The sequence below is a fragment of the Artibeus jamaicensis genome, unplaced genomic scaffold, assembly GCF_021234435.1.
Source record: "Artibeus jamaicensis isolate MK-2021 breed Jamaican fruit bat unplaced genomic scaffold, CSHL_Jam_final contig_465, whole genome shotgun sequence".
NCBI classification, from domain to species: domain Eukaryota; kingdom Metazoa; phylum Chordata; class Mammalia; order Chiroptera; family Phyllostomidae; genus Artibeus; species Artibeus jamaicensis.
This window is the reverse complement of record NW_026521843.1, coordinates 1,799,923-1,816,241: the sequence shown is the minus strand read 5'-3', so window position 1 is coordinate 1,816,241 and position 16,319 is coordinate 1,799,923. Positions and strand designations below refer to the sequence as shown.

Here is a 16,319-nt window from a genome sequence, read left to right as displayed (position 1 = left end):
GACTCCTACACTCGCCGGTTTTGGAATTCCTGTGGAGGGGCCTTATTTTTTAAAGGGTTTTAATGAGCCAAGTGTATAAAGTTGCAACGTTTTTCCAACTCTGCGGGAGATCCTCTGAGCTGAAGCCAATCTATCCCCTGGACGAGATGCCCTTGGCTCATGTGGAATGGCCCCCCGTGGTCCATCGCCCCCCATCCAGGGAAACGAGCCACTGGGGGTGGGTCCTGAGCAGCATGCCTCTCTAAACAACAATCGCGCTGCCCCAGCTTCCTGGAAAAGTGTGGAATCAGCAAGGCGGAGTGCGCTGCTCACGTTCAGGGGCATTTTATTTTGGTTGGTTTTAAGTGGTTTCTTCCCTGCTCCCAGTTTTTTAAAAAAGGAGGGCATGGATGTAAAGTTGTGTACACTTTTTTTGCCATTTAGTGGAAAGACCGACAAATAAAGTATGAAACATGAGCAGTGAGACAGTGTGTGACAGCAGCGTCCCCTGGGGACCGTGCAAACCCATGATCACTCCGGTCAGCCAGGCGGCAGAGAAGAGGAGCCTGGAACGGCTCACCTGCACTCAGCTCTGAAGTCGGGGTCGCACCGGGTGTTGGATGAAAGAGAGAAAGCAGGCTTTGGTGGTACAAACGGGCTGTGCAGAGCACAGGAAGCAAGACATGGGGACTGTGTGAACCGAACAGGAGGTAGGTGACGCAAGACCAGGGCAGGCTCTGTCTCCAGGCCGGTTGCTGGGCTCAGGTGTAGAGGGAAGGCCCCGAGAAGTAAGGAGCCACAGCAGTCAGAGCAGGTCACCACGGACGCTGGGGGGACCGTGGAAACCGTGACTTGGGCCACGAGAAGCCCTTGTCCGCGACCGTGGAACAATTGCAGGTGGTCCACACAAGCCCTCCAGTCTCACACAGAGGGTTTCTTGGGGGGGAATGCTACAAAAGAGAGAAAGAACTAGAACAAAGTAAGTGGCAGAGCAACAGAATTCCTGTAATTCTGTGTCAAGCAGACTTTTCAGGTGACAACCCTCCTTAAAGGTGAGGGTTGTGGCGGATGAACATGTCATGAGATCCACTCCTGGACGAAGGTGCCCTCCTGCCTGTGCGGTGAGGAAACTGTACAGAGCCATCTTTCTCCACATGTCACTGTTGGTAGTTCCCACCAGCGGAGGTTCTTCAGCGCCAGGAAGAAGCTTGGTGCATGAATGCTGGATGAATCGGTACAATCGCTTCTTTATGTTGCTTCCAAAATGAGGTTCACCGATATCTTTTGCTGTTTGACCTCTGAACAGAGGTCGCCCACAATTTCTGAAGGTCTGGCGTCTTTCCAGGGCACCCCCTGAGTCTGTGTGGACCCCAAACCAGGACCAAAACTCACAGGGCACATGCAGCCTTGGAGCCGGGGCTGGAACGCCAGGTTCCGGCACGTTCCGGGGTAACTGGCTCGTGACCTGGGCAAGTCACACGGCCTCTCTCGGAGCGGTGACGCTGGGGTGCGCACTAGACAGCACCCAGCCCTTCTCTGCTGGCAGGGCCTGCCTGGTTCCACTAGGTCTGCTGGGCCTCTCTTCTGAAACGGCTGCTGGACTGGGTGTGGGCTTCTGGCTGAGCACGTGCGGCCTCACGAGCAAGTTCACAGAAAAGCTTCAAGGACGGCTAGCCCTAGAGGTAAATTGAAGTGCACTTTAAACGAGAGGCATGTCTAACATCCGTGCTCTCTTTTCGAGGGCTGTAGAGGGATTAATGACGAGAAGAAAAGCACCTACGTGTACAGAAAATGCAGCTTTTTAAAAAATTTTATTTATTTATCTTTAGAAGGGAAGGAGAGAAGGAGAGAAAGATCAGTGTATGGTTGCTTCTGGTGCATTCCCTGCTGGGAACTGGCCTGCAACCCAGGCATGTACCCTGACAGGGAACTGAACCTCGATCTTTTGGTTTGCAGGCCCACACTCAATCCACTGAGCTACACCAGCCAGGGCTAAAATGCAGCTTTTTATAAAATATTAACCATATCACTAGTAGCAGGCCTTGGAATCGTGGTGCCTTCTTTTCTTCCCTTGTGTCTAGAGTAACCCCTTGTCATTCAATAACAAGCCAGGCTACCGAATTTATTGCACAGGATTTATTTGTGGATACTTTTTAAGAAACCAAGGGATTTTGATAACCACGTGCACAAATGGCACACATCGTGAGCTCTGACTTTTTAATGACTTTTGGAAAGACAAAAACAAACAAACAAAAAGCAGAACAAAAAACTTGAGTTGGATTTAGAAATGAAAGATGAGCTTTTTCTCCTGGGAACTGGAAACAGAGGTTTTGATGACATGGTTCTGGGAGAAATAAAGGCATGAAAAAATCAGAAGAACCCTCCCCTGGACCCTGGGTCGTGCAGGGCAGCGCTGTGCTTGGGCAGGAAGGTGTCCCCCCAACGGGGGCCAACGTCCCAGGAAGGGCAAAGACTGATCTCCTGAAGCGACACAGGCAGATCGGAGAAGAGCTTCGTAAACCCCCCCTCACCTCCGACAGCCCGGGTCCCTGGGATTCTGGTGACAACCAGCACTAATGACCGACAGGCTAGAAAGTTTTTAAAACAGTAGCCGGTGTGGTCTACGTGACCCCTCAAAACACTCTATTCAACGAGGGGGGTGATTTGAATCAATTCAAAACAGTTTTTAGGGTGAAATTAGAATTGTGGGGAAAAAAGTTTCTAAAGAAGCAAGGGGCCGTAAAGAGAATTAACATTATAGTACTCATTACTATTTTAAAATAATGAACTCCATGGCCATTTTCTTTACTGAATACTATATCTGTGTTGTTTCTGTAAATATCCTAAAATACACGGATTTATACAGGCTCACTCACACACTCCCGGGCGTTATGTTACTGATAAGAACCGTGCGGTCCTTGACTCCGGGAAGGCAGCCCAGACCGAGCGCTAAAGGGTCCCACCTGTGAGACCACGAAACCTTCCACCGCCAGGCCGCCCCAAGCCCTGTTAGGCTTTGTTTATTCAGTCGGGTCGATTTTACTTTGTATTTTATTCCATTTCATTTTTACCAGCGTCACTGGGGAAAACGAGGTTAAAACGAAGGGCATTTTTTTCCCTCCAGATGCTTTCTTCTGAGGACTTGTGTATAAGTTCTACTGAATCATTTCTGTGCTGAAAACTGGAGCAGAGTGTGATGAATGATTATTTACGAAAAGATAAAAAGAGCTAAAGAATCCAGCATCTGTCTTGCTGGAGATTAGATAGGGCCCACAGGGGGACGTTTTTATAAATAGCCTCGGTGGAGAGAAGCAAGGGTGAGCCGTATAAACATTTTCTGAGAGAGAAGCCAGACTCCCACACAAAGGTAAACAGTCACGCAGTCCTCCCGGAGGGCGGGTCCCGGGTGCCACTTTGACCTGGAAATTGGCCCATTGGACCCGGCGTTTTACCAACTGCCGTCCCGGCTCTGAAACCCACACCACTGTTCTGTACGAAGCAGGTCACAGATCTGGGTGTGGTGCCAGCCATGCCGCCGGCCTGTGGTCGAAAGGCCCCCAGTGGGAACTGGTAACGTCCCCTCAGACCTGGTGGAGGGGGACGAAGGTCTCTACACTGCCCGTAGCTGGGGCTCCAGGCTCATTGGTTCCCTTTCATTGCCATAGGCACGTGGGTCACCTCCTAATCCGCCACCTCTCTCTCACTGATCCACCTTAGAAGGGGGCCGTCTCCCTTTCTGATTAATGAAAACAAGGACGAACAGCAGTGAGACTTTCTCAATGGTCATTTTGAGTCACTGTGTTCTGCCAATGGAAACATGTTTAATGGGACGGTTTGATTGTAGAAGCCAGTCAGTCCAGGTGAGGGGACTTTGCAAAGCGCTGTGACAGGTGTGAACCTCAACACAAAGGGGCTCCCGTCTAACGGGCTGGCCATCTGCTGAGAACATGGAACAGAGGCAGGTGGACCCCAAGTGGGAACCCAAGACTGTAAAATTGCTTAGTTTAATGGAGGCAGGCGTTCGAGCTACTGTTGAGCAAGACTTCTCCCCTGAAAATAAGCTTAAACTAAAGAAATTGGTTTAAATTTCAGGGCTCTCAAAATTTGTTTTGGTGCTAACCGAAAGCACCAAAACGATAAATGCTTATTCCTAGAAAACTGCTACAACTTTGGTAGAATCCTGGGAGTCTGGCCTTAGCAGCTGGGGTTATTCTCAACTGTAGACAGACTGGGGCAGTGGAGATTTGGGGGGAGCACAGGGAGAAAGGGGCGGTGGCCCCCGAAGACCTCTGTCAGAGTCGTTGCCAGAGGTGTCGGACGTGATTCCAAGCAGAGGGGCGGACCCACTGCCGGTGGGTCGGTGGCAGTGGCGCAGTCGGCAGGGAACAGATGAAAAGCACCTGCTGGCCTGAGGCTGAGCCCTCTGGGGCGAGTGGCCGACCGGGGGGGCCAGTCAGGAACGTAATGAGAAGGTCCCGGAGATGAGGGACAAAGAAGGGCCACAGAAACTCTCTACGCCTGGCTGGTTGCCCCCCAGAGCGGAGACATATACAGGAGAGATATGGGAAGGTGTGAAGCCGAGGGTCCTGATTTCATGAATGATTTTGGTTTAATACATAGTTTCTTTACCACCTGCCCCCCACCCACCAAGCCTGGGCTTTCTCTCCCGAGGCCACAGGAAATAGTGGCCAGACCCTGACTAACGGTCACAGGGTGGGAGTCCTCTTAAACCGAAGATCTCGTCCCGCCTCACGTGGGCTTCGGCCTCGGAGCCCAGAGAGGGCCGACCCCCAGCACGCACTACTGACACCAGCTAACAGGTGGGAGGCTCCAACTTGAGTGACTGCTGCTCCGGCCAATCCGCAGGGCCCATGGTGAGAAGCCCTCTGTGTGATTATGCACCATCCCGCCCCCGACACCCCGTCTGTGAGCCCCTCTGGGACACCGGTGTTTGGGGGCCCCTCTCGCCCATTCTCCGGACTGGCACCGCCCCCCGTGAAGGCGTTGCTCACGCACTTCTCTCGGTCTGTGTGCGGCGGGCTGGCTGTTACTCAGTTTGGGAAGAGGCCCCGCAGGAAGGGGAAGCCGCAAAACCTGGAGGACGGCCCGAAATGTCAGTGGGAGCGTCGTCGGGCTTGACGGGTGTGTCTGGCACCCTCTCACTGCTGCTTCCGCAGCACGCACTTCAGACACAGCAACCAAGACCTGAGTCGGAACAAACACAGATAAGAACTAAAGATCAGTGTGGATACCAGGATGGCAGGCCACCTAGGAGACACATTATGAAATGAAAAGAATCTCAGGGCAAAGTGGTTTCACCAGGGGTGCGAGGGCAATACACTCTCTACAGTGTCGTGTTTGCAAGAAAAAATGACCACGGAGAATCTCGGAATTGTGGCTGCGTCCTGGTCACCGCCGTCCTGGCGGCTGTCACAGGTCCTCTGTCCCCAGCGCCTGCCACTCTGGCCTTTGAGAAGAGCGCAGAGAGGAAAGGGGGAGTGAGACCCAGCTTCCCACTCTGGTCTTCCCGCCCTCGGGGCTTCCTGCCTTTGCAGAGAGCTCCACGGCCTTTCCTCGGGGCTGAAGGGGGGCTCGTGACAGCAGACCCTCCCCCTGGCCCTGTCCAGGAGCCACTGCAGGCCAAGGCCACAGCGGAACTTGCCCCCACCCTGCCTCAGAGCAAATGCCAGGCTGACCTGTTGGAGTGCTTCTGAGCTCAGAGCAGGAGGGGGGGGCTGCCTCCCGCCGAGTTACCAACAAGTGGGGGACCATGGGGGACCCTGCAAAACTGCCAGCTGGGCCACGCCTGCCATTAGGGCTGTGTGGAGACGACTCCTGTCCTTCCCGACATCGGACACAGAGACCTGTCTGATGCCAGCGTGGAGCTCAGCCGCGACAGGCCTCTTCCATTCTGCACCCTCCAGGGATAAAGCCATTAGATACCACGTGCTCAGTGGTCAGTGGCAACATTCATAAAATTGGCCCTCATTTCCTCCTCGTGGGTGGACCTTGGGAGGAACAGAGGCGGGGGCGGGGCAGGAAGCGAGGTCAGGGTCCGAGGATGGAGTACTGGGGGCAGCCTCGGGGAGCCCACCCCACTGTGACCCCGCTGAGAGGCGCGTGGGGTTTACTGCGGAACGCGATCTCCTCGGAAAAAGCCTCCGGCCGTGGAGAAAACCGAAACGCCGTCGGCTCACACCGCGGTTCCTCCAGCCGCCATCTGTCTGCAGCATCAGCCACCACCCGGGAGACCGTGAGAGCAAACACCACGAAGCGAACAGTGCACTGAGCCCGGGAAACCTGGCGGGAGTCGCCTTCGTGGCTCCTCATTAGCCTGCAAGGCCCGAAAACCGAGAATTTGGGCCGCGTTTCACCTGCCCAGGGTTTCTCTCTGAGCCCGGCTCTCTTTCTCTCAAAGACAACGAGTGTTTTTCATGTACTCACTGTTGTTTTTCTTTCTCTTTCGGTAGTTCGAACCCATCAAACACCTCTCCAGGGGGAGGCTGGTCCCCCTAGAAGGGCCGGCCGACGTTCCTCTGGGAGCTCAGTGACTTTGTGAGTCGGCAAGGCCCACGGAGGAAGGAGGCCTGCAACGTGTGGTGGTGAATGGCCACTACCCACAGGACGCCTCGGGTTTAAGAGCTGCTAACATGCGAAACATTTGCTATCGAGGTTCAGTGAAGCAGGGGATGTGCCATTTATGTAGACTGATGTTAACTTATCAGGTTTTTGGTTTTGTTTTTGTTTTTTTGGCATGACCAGTTTATTCCTTTAGGGAAAGCTGGGTTTTCTGCAAAGCAAGGGAAGCGCCATCATGGGGCATTCAGGTCTCCGACTCACCCCCAGCCTTCATTTTTTTAAACAAACTTTGGCTTTTACAGCAATTTTAAATGCACAGCGATGCTGAACAGGAAACACGTTTCCGAGCTGCCCTGCCCCCGCCCAGGCGGGACCTGCAGGGACATCCCCGTCCCTCACTGAGTGGTCCATCAGTTACGGCTGTGTCATTGTCACCCAGAGTCCCTCACATTTCCTGGGGCTCAGTGTCCACCCTCCATGGGCTTGGACGAGTAGACGATGACATATTAATTATCATCATCACAGCACAGACTATTTTCATTGCCCTAAAAATGCCCTCTGCCCCACCTGGCCCTCTTCCTCTGCCCCCATCCCAACGCCGGGCAACCCCTGATTTTTTCCCCCATCCCGGTGGCCTTGCCTTTTCCAGAATGTCACCTCCTTGGACCCACACAGTGTGCGGCCCTTTGGAGGGGACTTCCTTCACTGCGGTGCCCGCGGTACCGTTCCCTCCGCATCTTCCGTGGCTCAGGGGTCAGGCTGGAGCCCAGTAGTCATCCATTCACCCAGTGGAGGACGTCTGGGTTGCTTTCAAGTTTGGGTGATTATTAATAAATACACTACAAACATATGTTTATAGTTTTTTTTTAGGAGAACATATGTTTTCAGTTCATTGGGGCAGATATTGAGGAGTATAATGGATAGATCCTATATGCTGGCTGAGAGTGTTTCTAAGTTTGTGAAAATCACCAAACTTTTTTCCCAGCTGGCGGCACGGTTTGCACTCCCAGCAGCAGGGGAACCTCATCCCCGCTGCTCCGCATCCTCACGCGGATCGTTGCTCCAGGTTTGCGCTGTTCTAACAGGTGTCTCGGGGCGTCTCATTGGGGTTTGAATCGGTAATTCTTTACCGATAGTGGATGTTGGACAAATTCTCATACGCCATTTGCCACCCGTGTGCCTTCTTCAGCAAGGTGTGCGTTAAGATCTTTCTTCGGTTCACTTCCTAATAGGGTTGTTCCTTACTATTGAGTTTTAAAAGTTCTCTGTATACTTCGGGTGACAGTCCTGTATCAGACGTGTCTCAGGGGAATGTTTTCTCCAGCCTGTTCTCTCGCCAACCCCGCACAGAGCAGGACTTCTTAATTCTAATCAGCTGCGTGCAGCCTGTCCATTCCTTTCTCACGGTTTTGTCCCTGAAAAGCCGTCCCCAAACCCAAGTTTGTTAGATTTTCTCCTACGCTGTCTTCTTGGAGTTACGTAGTTTTGTGTTTTAGATTTAGTTCCGGGAAAACAGACAGGGCCTGTGCCTGGATTAACTGTATGGGGATACCCAAAAGTTTCCGCTGCATTTGTTGAAAATACACCATGGATTTTCAGATGGTTGTCAACTCTCTTTTTCACTCAGAAAGCGATTTCTAGCTGAGAAAAGATTGGCGTAAGCAGCCTCTGATAAGCTTGTATGGACTTTCCTGGAGTGAAGGAACATTTAAGTTAACTAGATAAAACCCAAGGTAATTAGAGAAGAAAGGCACACTTTTTCACCTTACATTTCAGCACAAGAAAAGTTTGTGGTTTTTTGATGGAATAATTTAGGAAAAAAGTAAACACACAACATGAGATTCTCTGAAGCAGGTTCTATGAATGAGAGGAATTTCTCAACCTCTGATGCCTTACAGCGCGATGATTGTGAGGTCGGCGCTGCTCAAGAAACCCGCCGGACGCAGCGAGCTAAGGAGAGCAGGGCGTACTGGGCGGGAGGAGAGGAAAAGCGGGGCCAAGCGAGGGAGGTTGGGGGGCCGAGGAAGGTTGAGACTCGCTTGGGGGTTCTTAGAGCAGGGTTTTTAAACGCAAAAGCCTGTGGTTGGGGCATCAGAGTCTGACTGGCCACAGCTGCTTGCTGGGCGCCGGCTGCATCCCTTAGGCCGGATAAGCCGACCCCAGACCCTGATCTTCCTGGGCAGGGTCTGCAGGCAGCTCCCACGGGGCCACTTTCTCGCCTGGTGATTCCCATTTCTCCTGGGCCCGCCCAGATCGAACAATGACATCGTTGAGAATGGAAGGATTAGTTGATTAAAAAAGGATTTAGTAAGACTCCATAATACTTAAGACATCGTGAGTGCTGTATAGAGAGAAATAGCCTCAGCTTCACAGAGGCCTCGACACTGGGGTTTTTGAGAAGCACTCGAGTCCTTTCACATGAAAGGGGCCTGTCAATCACATCTGCTCCTCGTTGGGACTGCACTGGTGTGAGTCACCGTGAGGGTCCCTGCTAGGCAGGCACCGCCCCCCCCCAGCTGCAGGAGGTCCACACGCACGCACCGCGCAGGTGGGGTTTGGGGAAACTGCTCGATGGACGAGGGCCTCGGTCTCTCCATTGCGAGCACGAAGAACGTGAGTGCAGTTAACCATCGTCAGGGTCCTCGGTAACAGGGTGATTTTGTGATAAGAGAGGCATTTGGGGGAGTGACAGGAAGTCATGACATCGTGCTTTGAAGGAATATAAATCTCGTCACATTTGAGGATAGCCGAATTGTGCATTAAGTACTTGTAACTCAGAATCTCAAAGCCAGGACCCCCGTGTGCCAGGCATGAGACCAACACATGGGGCGAGTGGAGGCGTTGAGAAGGCGTCAGCTTGGGGACTCGGCGCCCGTCCACTGGGACCAGTCCGCCCGTCGACATGTACTCGTATGGGCTCCGAGAAGAAGGGGGTTTGGTCTCCCTGGCCCCGCCTGATGGAAAGTCCTTGGGCTCCCCACTTTGCCCCCCCAAACTCTCGTTCTGGTCCTAGTTTCCCCACTGGTGTATCTCATCTTCTGTTCTTGCCTGTTGCTCATCGCACGCCCCGATAACAGGTTTTGCTCCTCCCACCTTCACTTTGCCATTACCTCCCAAACGCAGCTGGATTCTGTCTCTGGGTCCAGTCACCATGGAGGTTCCCCAGGGAGGCACCCCACCCAGCACCCCATCCTGACTCCCAGGACCCAGCCCCTGCCCACTGCGGTCCACTTGGCTGGCACCGCCCCTGGGCCGTCGTCACAGCTGATGACTGAAGAGCAGTCAAGAAGCCCTTTGGTGATGAGGACAGCGAGAGCTGCAGACACGGACCTCCTTCGACGAGGGGTCCCGTTCCACCGGGAGGCGCTGCCATGCACCCGTGACAGGTGGAGAATCAGGAAGCGTTTCCCTGAAGGGCAGTGAGGCCGGTTACCTGCTGATTTGTGGGCTCTGGCTGCACATGGACGCTGACTTTTTGATTTCTGGTCACTTGTTTGATGGTGCCAGCCTCCCGGGAGAATCGGGTGGAGACAGCCATGTGCCCGTGTGATTGCGAAGTACATGCATTAGGGAAGAGAAATGTCCATGGCATCATCGGGAGGCCTTTTAGAATGGGAGGCTGGGTTTCAGGAAAGAATTTGAACTAAGTAAAAGGAAATAAAATCCTGGCTCTATATTTACTTTCTGTGAAACCTCAAATCACTCAGTAAACCCTCTCTCTTTCTGAAGAATTAACTGGGGTACATAGGTGTCTTTTTAGAAGTTCTTCCCAACTTAAAATTTCTGTTATTTCAAATGCTATATGTTCAGGTCTCCCGGAGTTAAAACACAAGACTATATTTTATACCCAAAAGTTATCTAGAAAGGATTAAGAGTCATTTATGTTAAAGAAATACATTTTGGGGGTATCTACATGGGGACTTAGAAGAAAAATCACCGGAGATCATTTTAAAAACCAGACTGTGCAACTGGGCCTGAACAGTGAATGATCACACCATGTTACACACGCTCAACCAGGCAGAGGCGGGAGTTACTTTGTTAACGATTTGTTACTTATTCCTCCTCTGCCCTGGGACGCACCTGGTCTTTACTTCCCTGGTGCTCGGCCCGGCTTCTTGCACGTCCAGGGGCGGCGGGTTATTCCAAAGCCCCTGGAGAGGAACTTCCGTTTGCACAGTGGGTGCATTGCAGCCCGAGGCGCGGTCAGAATGGCCGTCCTCAGTCCTGGCATGTGCGGGCCAGCCTTCTCCCAAAGGTCAAGACTGGGGTGAGGATGGGGAGTTTTGGACAAAAATTTTTAATAATTAATTGAATATGCTGGAGTGCAGTCCTAAAGAGGCTGAGGCTGGGGGTTTGGGAGCTTTGGGCCCCTGGCCTGGGTGGGGCAGGGTGCGTGTTTCTCTCTCCTTTCCCAGAGGCTGTGCTGGGGCCAGGTGGGGGCTGCAACTTTTGCTCTTTTCTGTTTGTCCTTCACGTCGGTTGCGTCTCGCTGGTCATCGGGCCTGTCCTCACCCATTCCAACCGGTCCTGCTACTTTCACCCCTTCCAGCCCGGCTAAGGGCCTCCTCACTCAGTGAGACCTGTCTTGATCTTGGTACCGGTTCCTTCTCTGGTTTACTAAAGGCTGTAAAGCTGTGGACTGCGTCTTCGTCTGTATACTTTCTGGCTGGCGCGCCCTCAGAACCGGTCAACACTGCCCCGACTGGAGCCCAGTGCCAGTGAGTGGGGCCACTCGGCTTCCTGGGGCGCGACCCCTGAGCGCTGCGACCTCACGCCGGAGAAGTTTGCCTTCTCTAAACACATGGCCTTGGGATTTGCAGGTCGCTCACTCTCATTGATTTAGAGAACAAGACAAAAACGTTGGTAACTGTGTAGATTTGAAAAGCCACACTCCATCATGAAATCAAATTGGAGTTCAATTGTAATAAGAGACCTAGAAAATCTTTAAGTATCTGAACATTAAACAACCCACAATGCGGATTGCAAATTAAAGCCCAAGAGAATGAGAATGTACTCCAACATAATTACAATAAAAATGCAATATGGCAAAATCAGTGGAATGCAGCGAAAGGAGAACTCTGAGGGAAGTTCGTAGTTTACATGTTCATATCAGAGAAGAAAAAGCATCAGTTTAAAAATCGGCGATTTATGTTTTCATCTAAATAAGAGCAATTTATACATGGAAGAAGTAGAGGAAAGGTAACAATAAAGATAAGAACAAGTATCAATCAAATACAGTTAAGTAACAAAAATGGAGAAAATTCACAAATTCAAAAATTAATTATGAAAATTGATCAAGTAAAAATACTCCAGGAAAAACAAATAAGGGAAAACACAAATCATCAACATCAGGAGTGAAAAAGCATCACCACGAGTCCCACAGAAACGCGAAAGATGATTATGCAGTTTCACGGGTGACATTTATCAATAAATTCAACAACTTCTGCCTCTACATTCAGGAAATGATTAACCAAAACTGACAGAAGAAAAAAATAAAATTGGAATAGTCCTGCACTTACTGAACCAGAAAATTTGCATTAGGAAGAAAAAGTTTTCCTGAAAAGACAACTTCAGGCATAACAATTTCACCGTTGCAGTCTTTTAAACATTTAAGGTAGATTTGGTAATATTAATGTCCCAAAAAGGCCATCGGGGAATAAGGAGGAAGGACCACCTCCCTCCAGTCCATGTGATGGAGCCAGGTTAAAGCCAACACAAAGACCTTCAACGTGACCTTGCAAGACAAGACATCAGTGATGAAATCTACTATAAACATATGTCTCCGATCCTTAATTTAATATTAGCAAACAGACACATGACATTTATGTCACACAAATGCAAGGTGGGTGAAACATTAAAAAAATCAGTAATCACCACTCACCACTTCATTAGAATGAACATCGAGAATATAAACGTGACCATCTCAGTAACTGCAGAGAAAGTGCATGAAAACACCCCCCCTGTTGTGCTAGACCAGCCCAGGAACCCTGAAACGCACGCAGGCCACGCCTCCAGTCTGAGAAGGGCACCAGCCCAGGTGCTGTGGCCGGCCTGCTCGGACTCAAAGGTAAAACCCCAGGTGTGTCTCCTCCACGGTCTGAGCCGAGGCACGAATGGTCCCTCCCAGCACGTCTTCCATGTAACGCTGTGCTGGACGCCAGTGGGCGGAAAACACATGGGTAGAGACACTGCAGAAGTCGTCCAGTCCTTCTCACAGGGGGCATGTTTGTTTGTTTGCCTCCTTCGGTTTTGCATTTGCTTTGTCCACGGCGGGAAGCAGCTCAATCCCCTAGACCAGACTTCGGGCCCTCTCCTTCCCAGCATCCTTTGGGCCCTCACCTACAGAGTCCACTCTTCCCTGGGGGGACCAGCGGGGCTGCAGCTCTCAGAGCCCACGGCAGCGCCCCCTGTTCTCCCCCCCTCCGGGCCCTTCTCTCACACCCTCTCTGCCGGCCTCTCTGTAAACTGCAGCCCTCACAGGTCCGCAGACACCACGCGGCTCAGCGCTCACCCATCCTCGCACCACTCATCCTCGGTCTCCCACCGCTGGGATGTGCCCTCCACGAGGTCAGGGATTTGGTGCTGCGTCAGCAGTTTGGTTCAGGGATGTGTGTTGTGGGGCACGGGGGTGGGGGGTCAGCCACAGTGCAGCGGGTTTTCCGTCATTGTTGGGAATGAATGAATTCACGATGCACAGGCTGGACTTGACGACGCAGGTCCCCCAGGGAGACGGGCCACAGTTGTTTTGTTGACCAGGAAGGCGAACATACCTATCGGGGCCCCGTGGAAGGTCCGTGCTGACCTCGATTGGGAAGCCTGCCCGGCGTGCACACGCAGGGACTGTGGGTCCCTGGGAAGACCGAGCCCCGCCCTCCTCTGCCCTCAGCTGCGCGTGGCTTCTGTGTGTGCTTCAGTTTGCTGGGCAGGAGCGGGAGGTGAGGGGCGGTGGGGGCAGAAGTGTTATAGCATCGCAGGCTGTCTTGGGACCTGGTGGGGCAGCCTGTGTCCTCACTTGGAAGAATTTTTAATCCACAGCTTCTAGGAGCCGGAGGGACCCGCTGAGCCAGAGGCCCCTGGCAGGCACAGACAAGCCCGGGTAGCAAGACTTGCACAAGGCAGTTCGCTGCGGTGCCTGGCAGCAAAGCCTGCGGGAGTGGGGAGCCTGGGCCCCCCGTGGTGAACATCAAAGGCTTGTCCTCGGTGGCACTGCCAGCAACTTTGTCCCTGACACTCGGCAACAAAGAGGGCTTTCCAGCTGTCCCGCTGCGGAGTCAGGCAGCTCCTGTTCCGGACAGGACCGAGCACACAGAGCAGGTGACTGTGGAGTGCCCTGTCTGAAGCCCCAGCCTCGGGGACGTGGGGAGGACGTTGGCCATGGACACCAGCTCGCGGGCTCAGCTGCGCTTTCTGCGGTGGGCAGGGACACTCCTTTGTATTCATGTATTCGTCCTCCTGCTGTTCCGAGTACGCCCTTGCCGCAGAGGATGCTCGGATTAAAGCCTGATTCCTGCTCCCACTCCCTGGAGCTGCCTTGTGATGGAAGGGATGGAGCCTTTGTCATTTCTGTTCAGAAGGAGTTGGGTTCAGAGGAAGGACCCCAACGAGCGGTGGGGGCCCGTGGGGGCCCGTGTCCTCGAGTGCTGGCACACATGGCAGTGACAAGGGAAGTGTGGACTGTGTGCAGGTGCTGGCCCGAGGCACGCGTCCTTGGCCTCTGGACCCTGAGTGAGGGCGGGGCGGGGGGGGGCCTGAAAACTGCAGTCACCCAGGAGCTGGGCTGTGGGGACAGAGCTGGACACAGGGCCAGGACCAGGCCTCATTCGCCCTCGGACAGCTGCCCCTGGCTGCACACTGGGCCCGGGTCCAGGACGATGGCAGTTCAAGGCCGAGTCTCCCTGCTGTGTGTGCTGTGTTCTCTGCTGACCCATTCTCTCCTGTGCCCAGAGACTTCCGCCCGGAGTCAGAGCCCTTGCCCTGAGCAATCGAGGGCCTGGGTGGGGGTCTGTCCTGCAGGGGTTCTCCCTCCTCAGAGGCCGGAGGACGCAGAGCCACGGCCCCCGGGGTCGGCCACAGCCGTCCCACTTCTGACCCGGGCACGTCAGCCCGACTCACTGTGTGGTCCTGGGTCTGGTACCAGTGGGGCTTGTATCTCGGTCGCCTCACCTTTGGGGTGGAAACGACAGTAACAGCGTTCTTCTCTGCTATTGTATCGTTAAACGTGATACCCGTTCAAAGTCCTCAGCTCCGAGTGCGGCGTACAATAAACTCCTCAGAAAGTCAGCGTCTGGGGCACGGAACTCTTCAGCAGATGAAGTAAAACAGTCACAGGAATGGGAAAATTATCTCCTGTAATTGAGGGTAAAAGACAAACGTGGGCCAAGCCACGTCTGCACACACCCTGCAGCTGTGGCTGCTCCCGGCCTGCTAGTGCGGAGAGAGGGGTCCTGCCCGCCCCTGGAACACGCCCCCTCTGCGGCGGAGGCCCAGGTCACTTCTGGAAAACCACTGGAATTAATAACCACAGGACGTCCCCAGTTAAGCTGGGTCCAGCTGGGGGGATTGAGCACTGGGTCGGGGGGAAAACTGGAAAGAAACTGAGGGGGTCCCGAAGGTGGCAGCGAGGTCCCAGGGCCAGGGAGACGTTTCAGAAGTGGACAGAGGGAGTCCCTGTCTCCCACTGCGGAGTTTGAATTTGGATAGAGCTGCTTCACACCTTCCCAGGCGGTTGTGATGGTCTGGACAGTAAAAACGTGCTCTTCTTCCCAAGGCGACAGACACGGCCAGGGATACAGGCAGAGCGGTCCACCGAGCCTACCTCAGTCAGCTGGACCAGCTTGAATGACCTGTGCCCACCGCTGGACACGGTTTTCGTGACCGTTGCATCACACGCGTTCTCAGGAGAGGGAGAGGTAGAGGAAGGTGCCTCTTCGCACTACACGTGAACAAGAAAATGCCAAACACAACAGACGGTTGAGGTCGGTTGTGGAAGGGAAAACCCAGAAACCCACCAAAATAGCCTTGCAGACACACTGACTTATAAGTACTACAAATAAGCAAAAGTAAAATTAAATAAATAAGTAGCTCATGGGAAGACGAGGAGAAGAAATACAGGGCAAGGAAAAGGGAACCGAGAGGAAGCAAACAAGAACAACGAAACGGCAGACCTCAGTCCTCGCCGGTCAGTAATGACCTTCCCGGCCAGGACCTCACTGCGCAAACCCACACCCTGAGCTGGACGAGCAGCATGGACAACACGAGCCAACTCCCTGCTGTCTGTAGGAAACCCAGTTTAAATACAACCAGGCAGGCGTGTCGGAGGTGAAAGGGTGGAGAAAGGGGGCCATGTGAATATTAATCAGAAGGTCAGTGCGGCAAATCATCAGACAGAGTCAACTGGAGAGGAAAGGAGAAGACGCCCAGGACTGGGCGGGGTGACGATGACACGGCGGTCCCCACAGCAGACGCAGGGACCCTGACCGAGCAGGCCTCAGGCAACACAGCTGCCGATCACTCACGGCAAATTCCGTAACGGAAACGAGAAACAGGAAAACCCAGTTACGGCCGGAGACTCTCTCTGAACAACGGACAGAACAACCGGAAAGAAGACAAGCACGAAATCACGAGGGCGCCACAATGTAACCAAAGGGCGTCATCAACACCAGCGACAACAGATGGCGGATTTCTCAGCGCTCACGGAGCAGACACAGAGATCGACCGTAGGACCAGCCTCACCAAATGCGAAGGAACTGCTGCGTGTCCGG

The 16,319-nt window shown here is 53.2% G+C and overlaps 1 protein-coding gene across 2 annotated transcripts in view; it reads left to right on the top strand.

Annotated features, from left to right (window-relative positions):
• The window catches only part of CMPK2 (cytidine/uridine monophosphate kinase 2), a 192,141-nt gene that overhangs the window by 82,884 nt on the left and 92,938 nt on the right, over window positions 1-16,319 (top strand). Inside the window, exon 5 of one of the 2 annotated variants that reach the window (XM_053667044.1) lies at window positions 13,594-13,615. The exons of the other annotated variant lie outside the window; for it this stretch is intronic. Coding sequence (XP_053523019.1) covers window positions 13,594-13,600 — 7 coding nt within the window. The 3' untranslated portion in view covers window positions 13,601-13,615. Of the gene's footprint in view, window positions 1-13,593; window positions 13,616-16,319 lie in introns of those variants that run through there. 2 annotated transcript variants of the gene reach the window in all.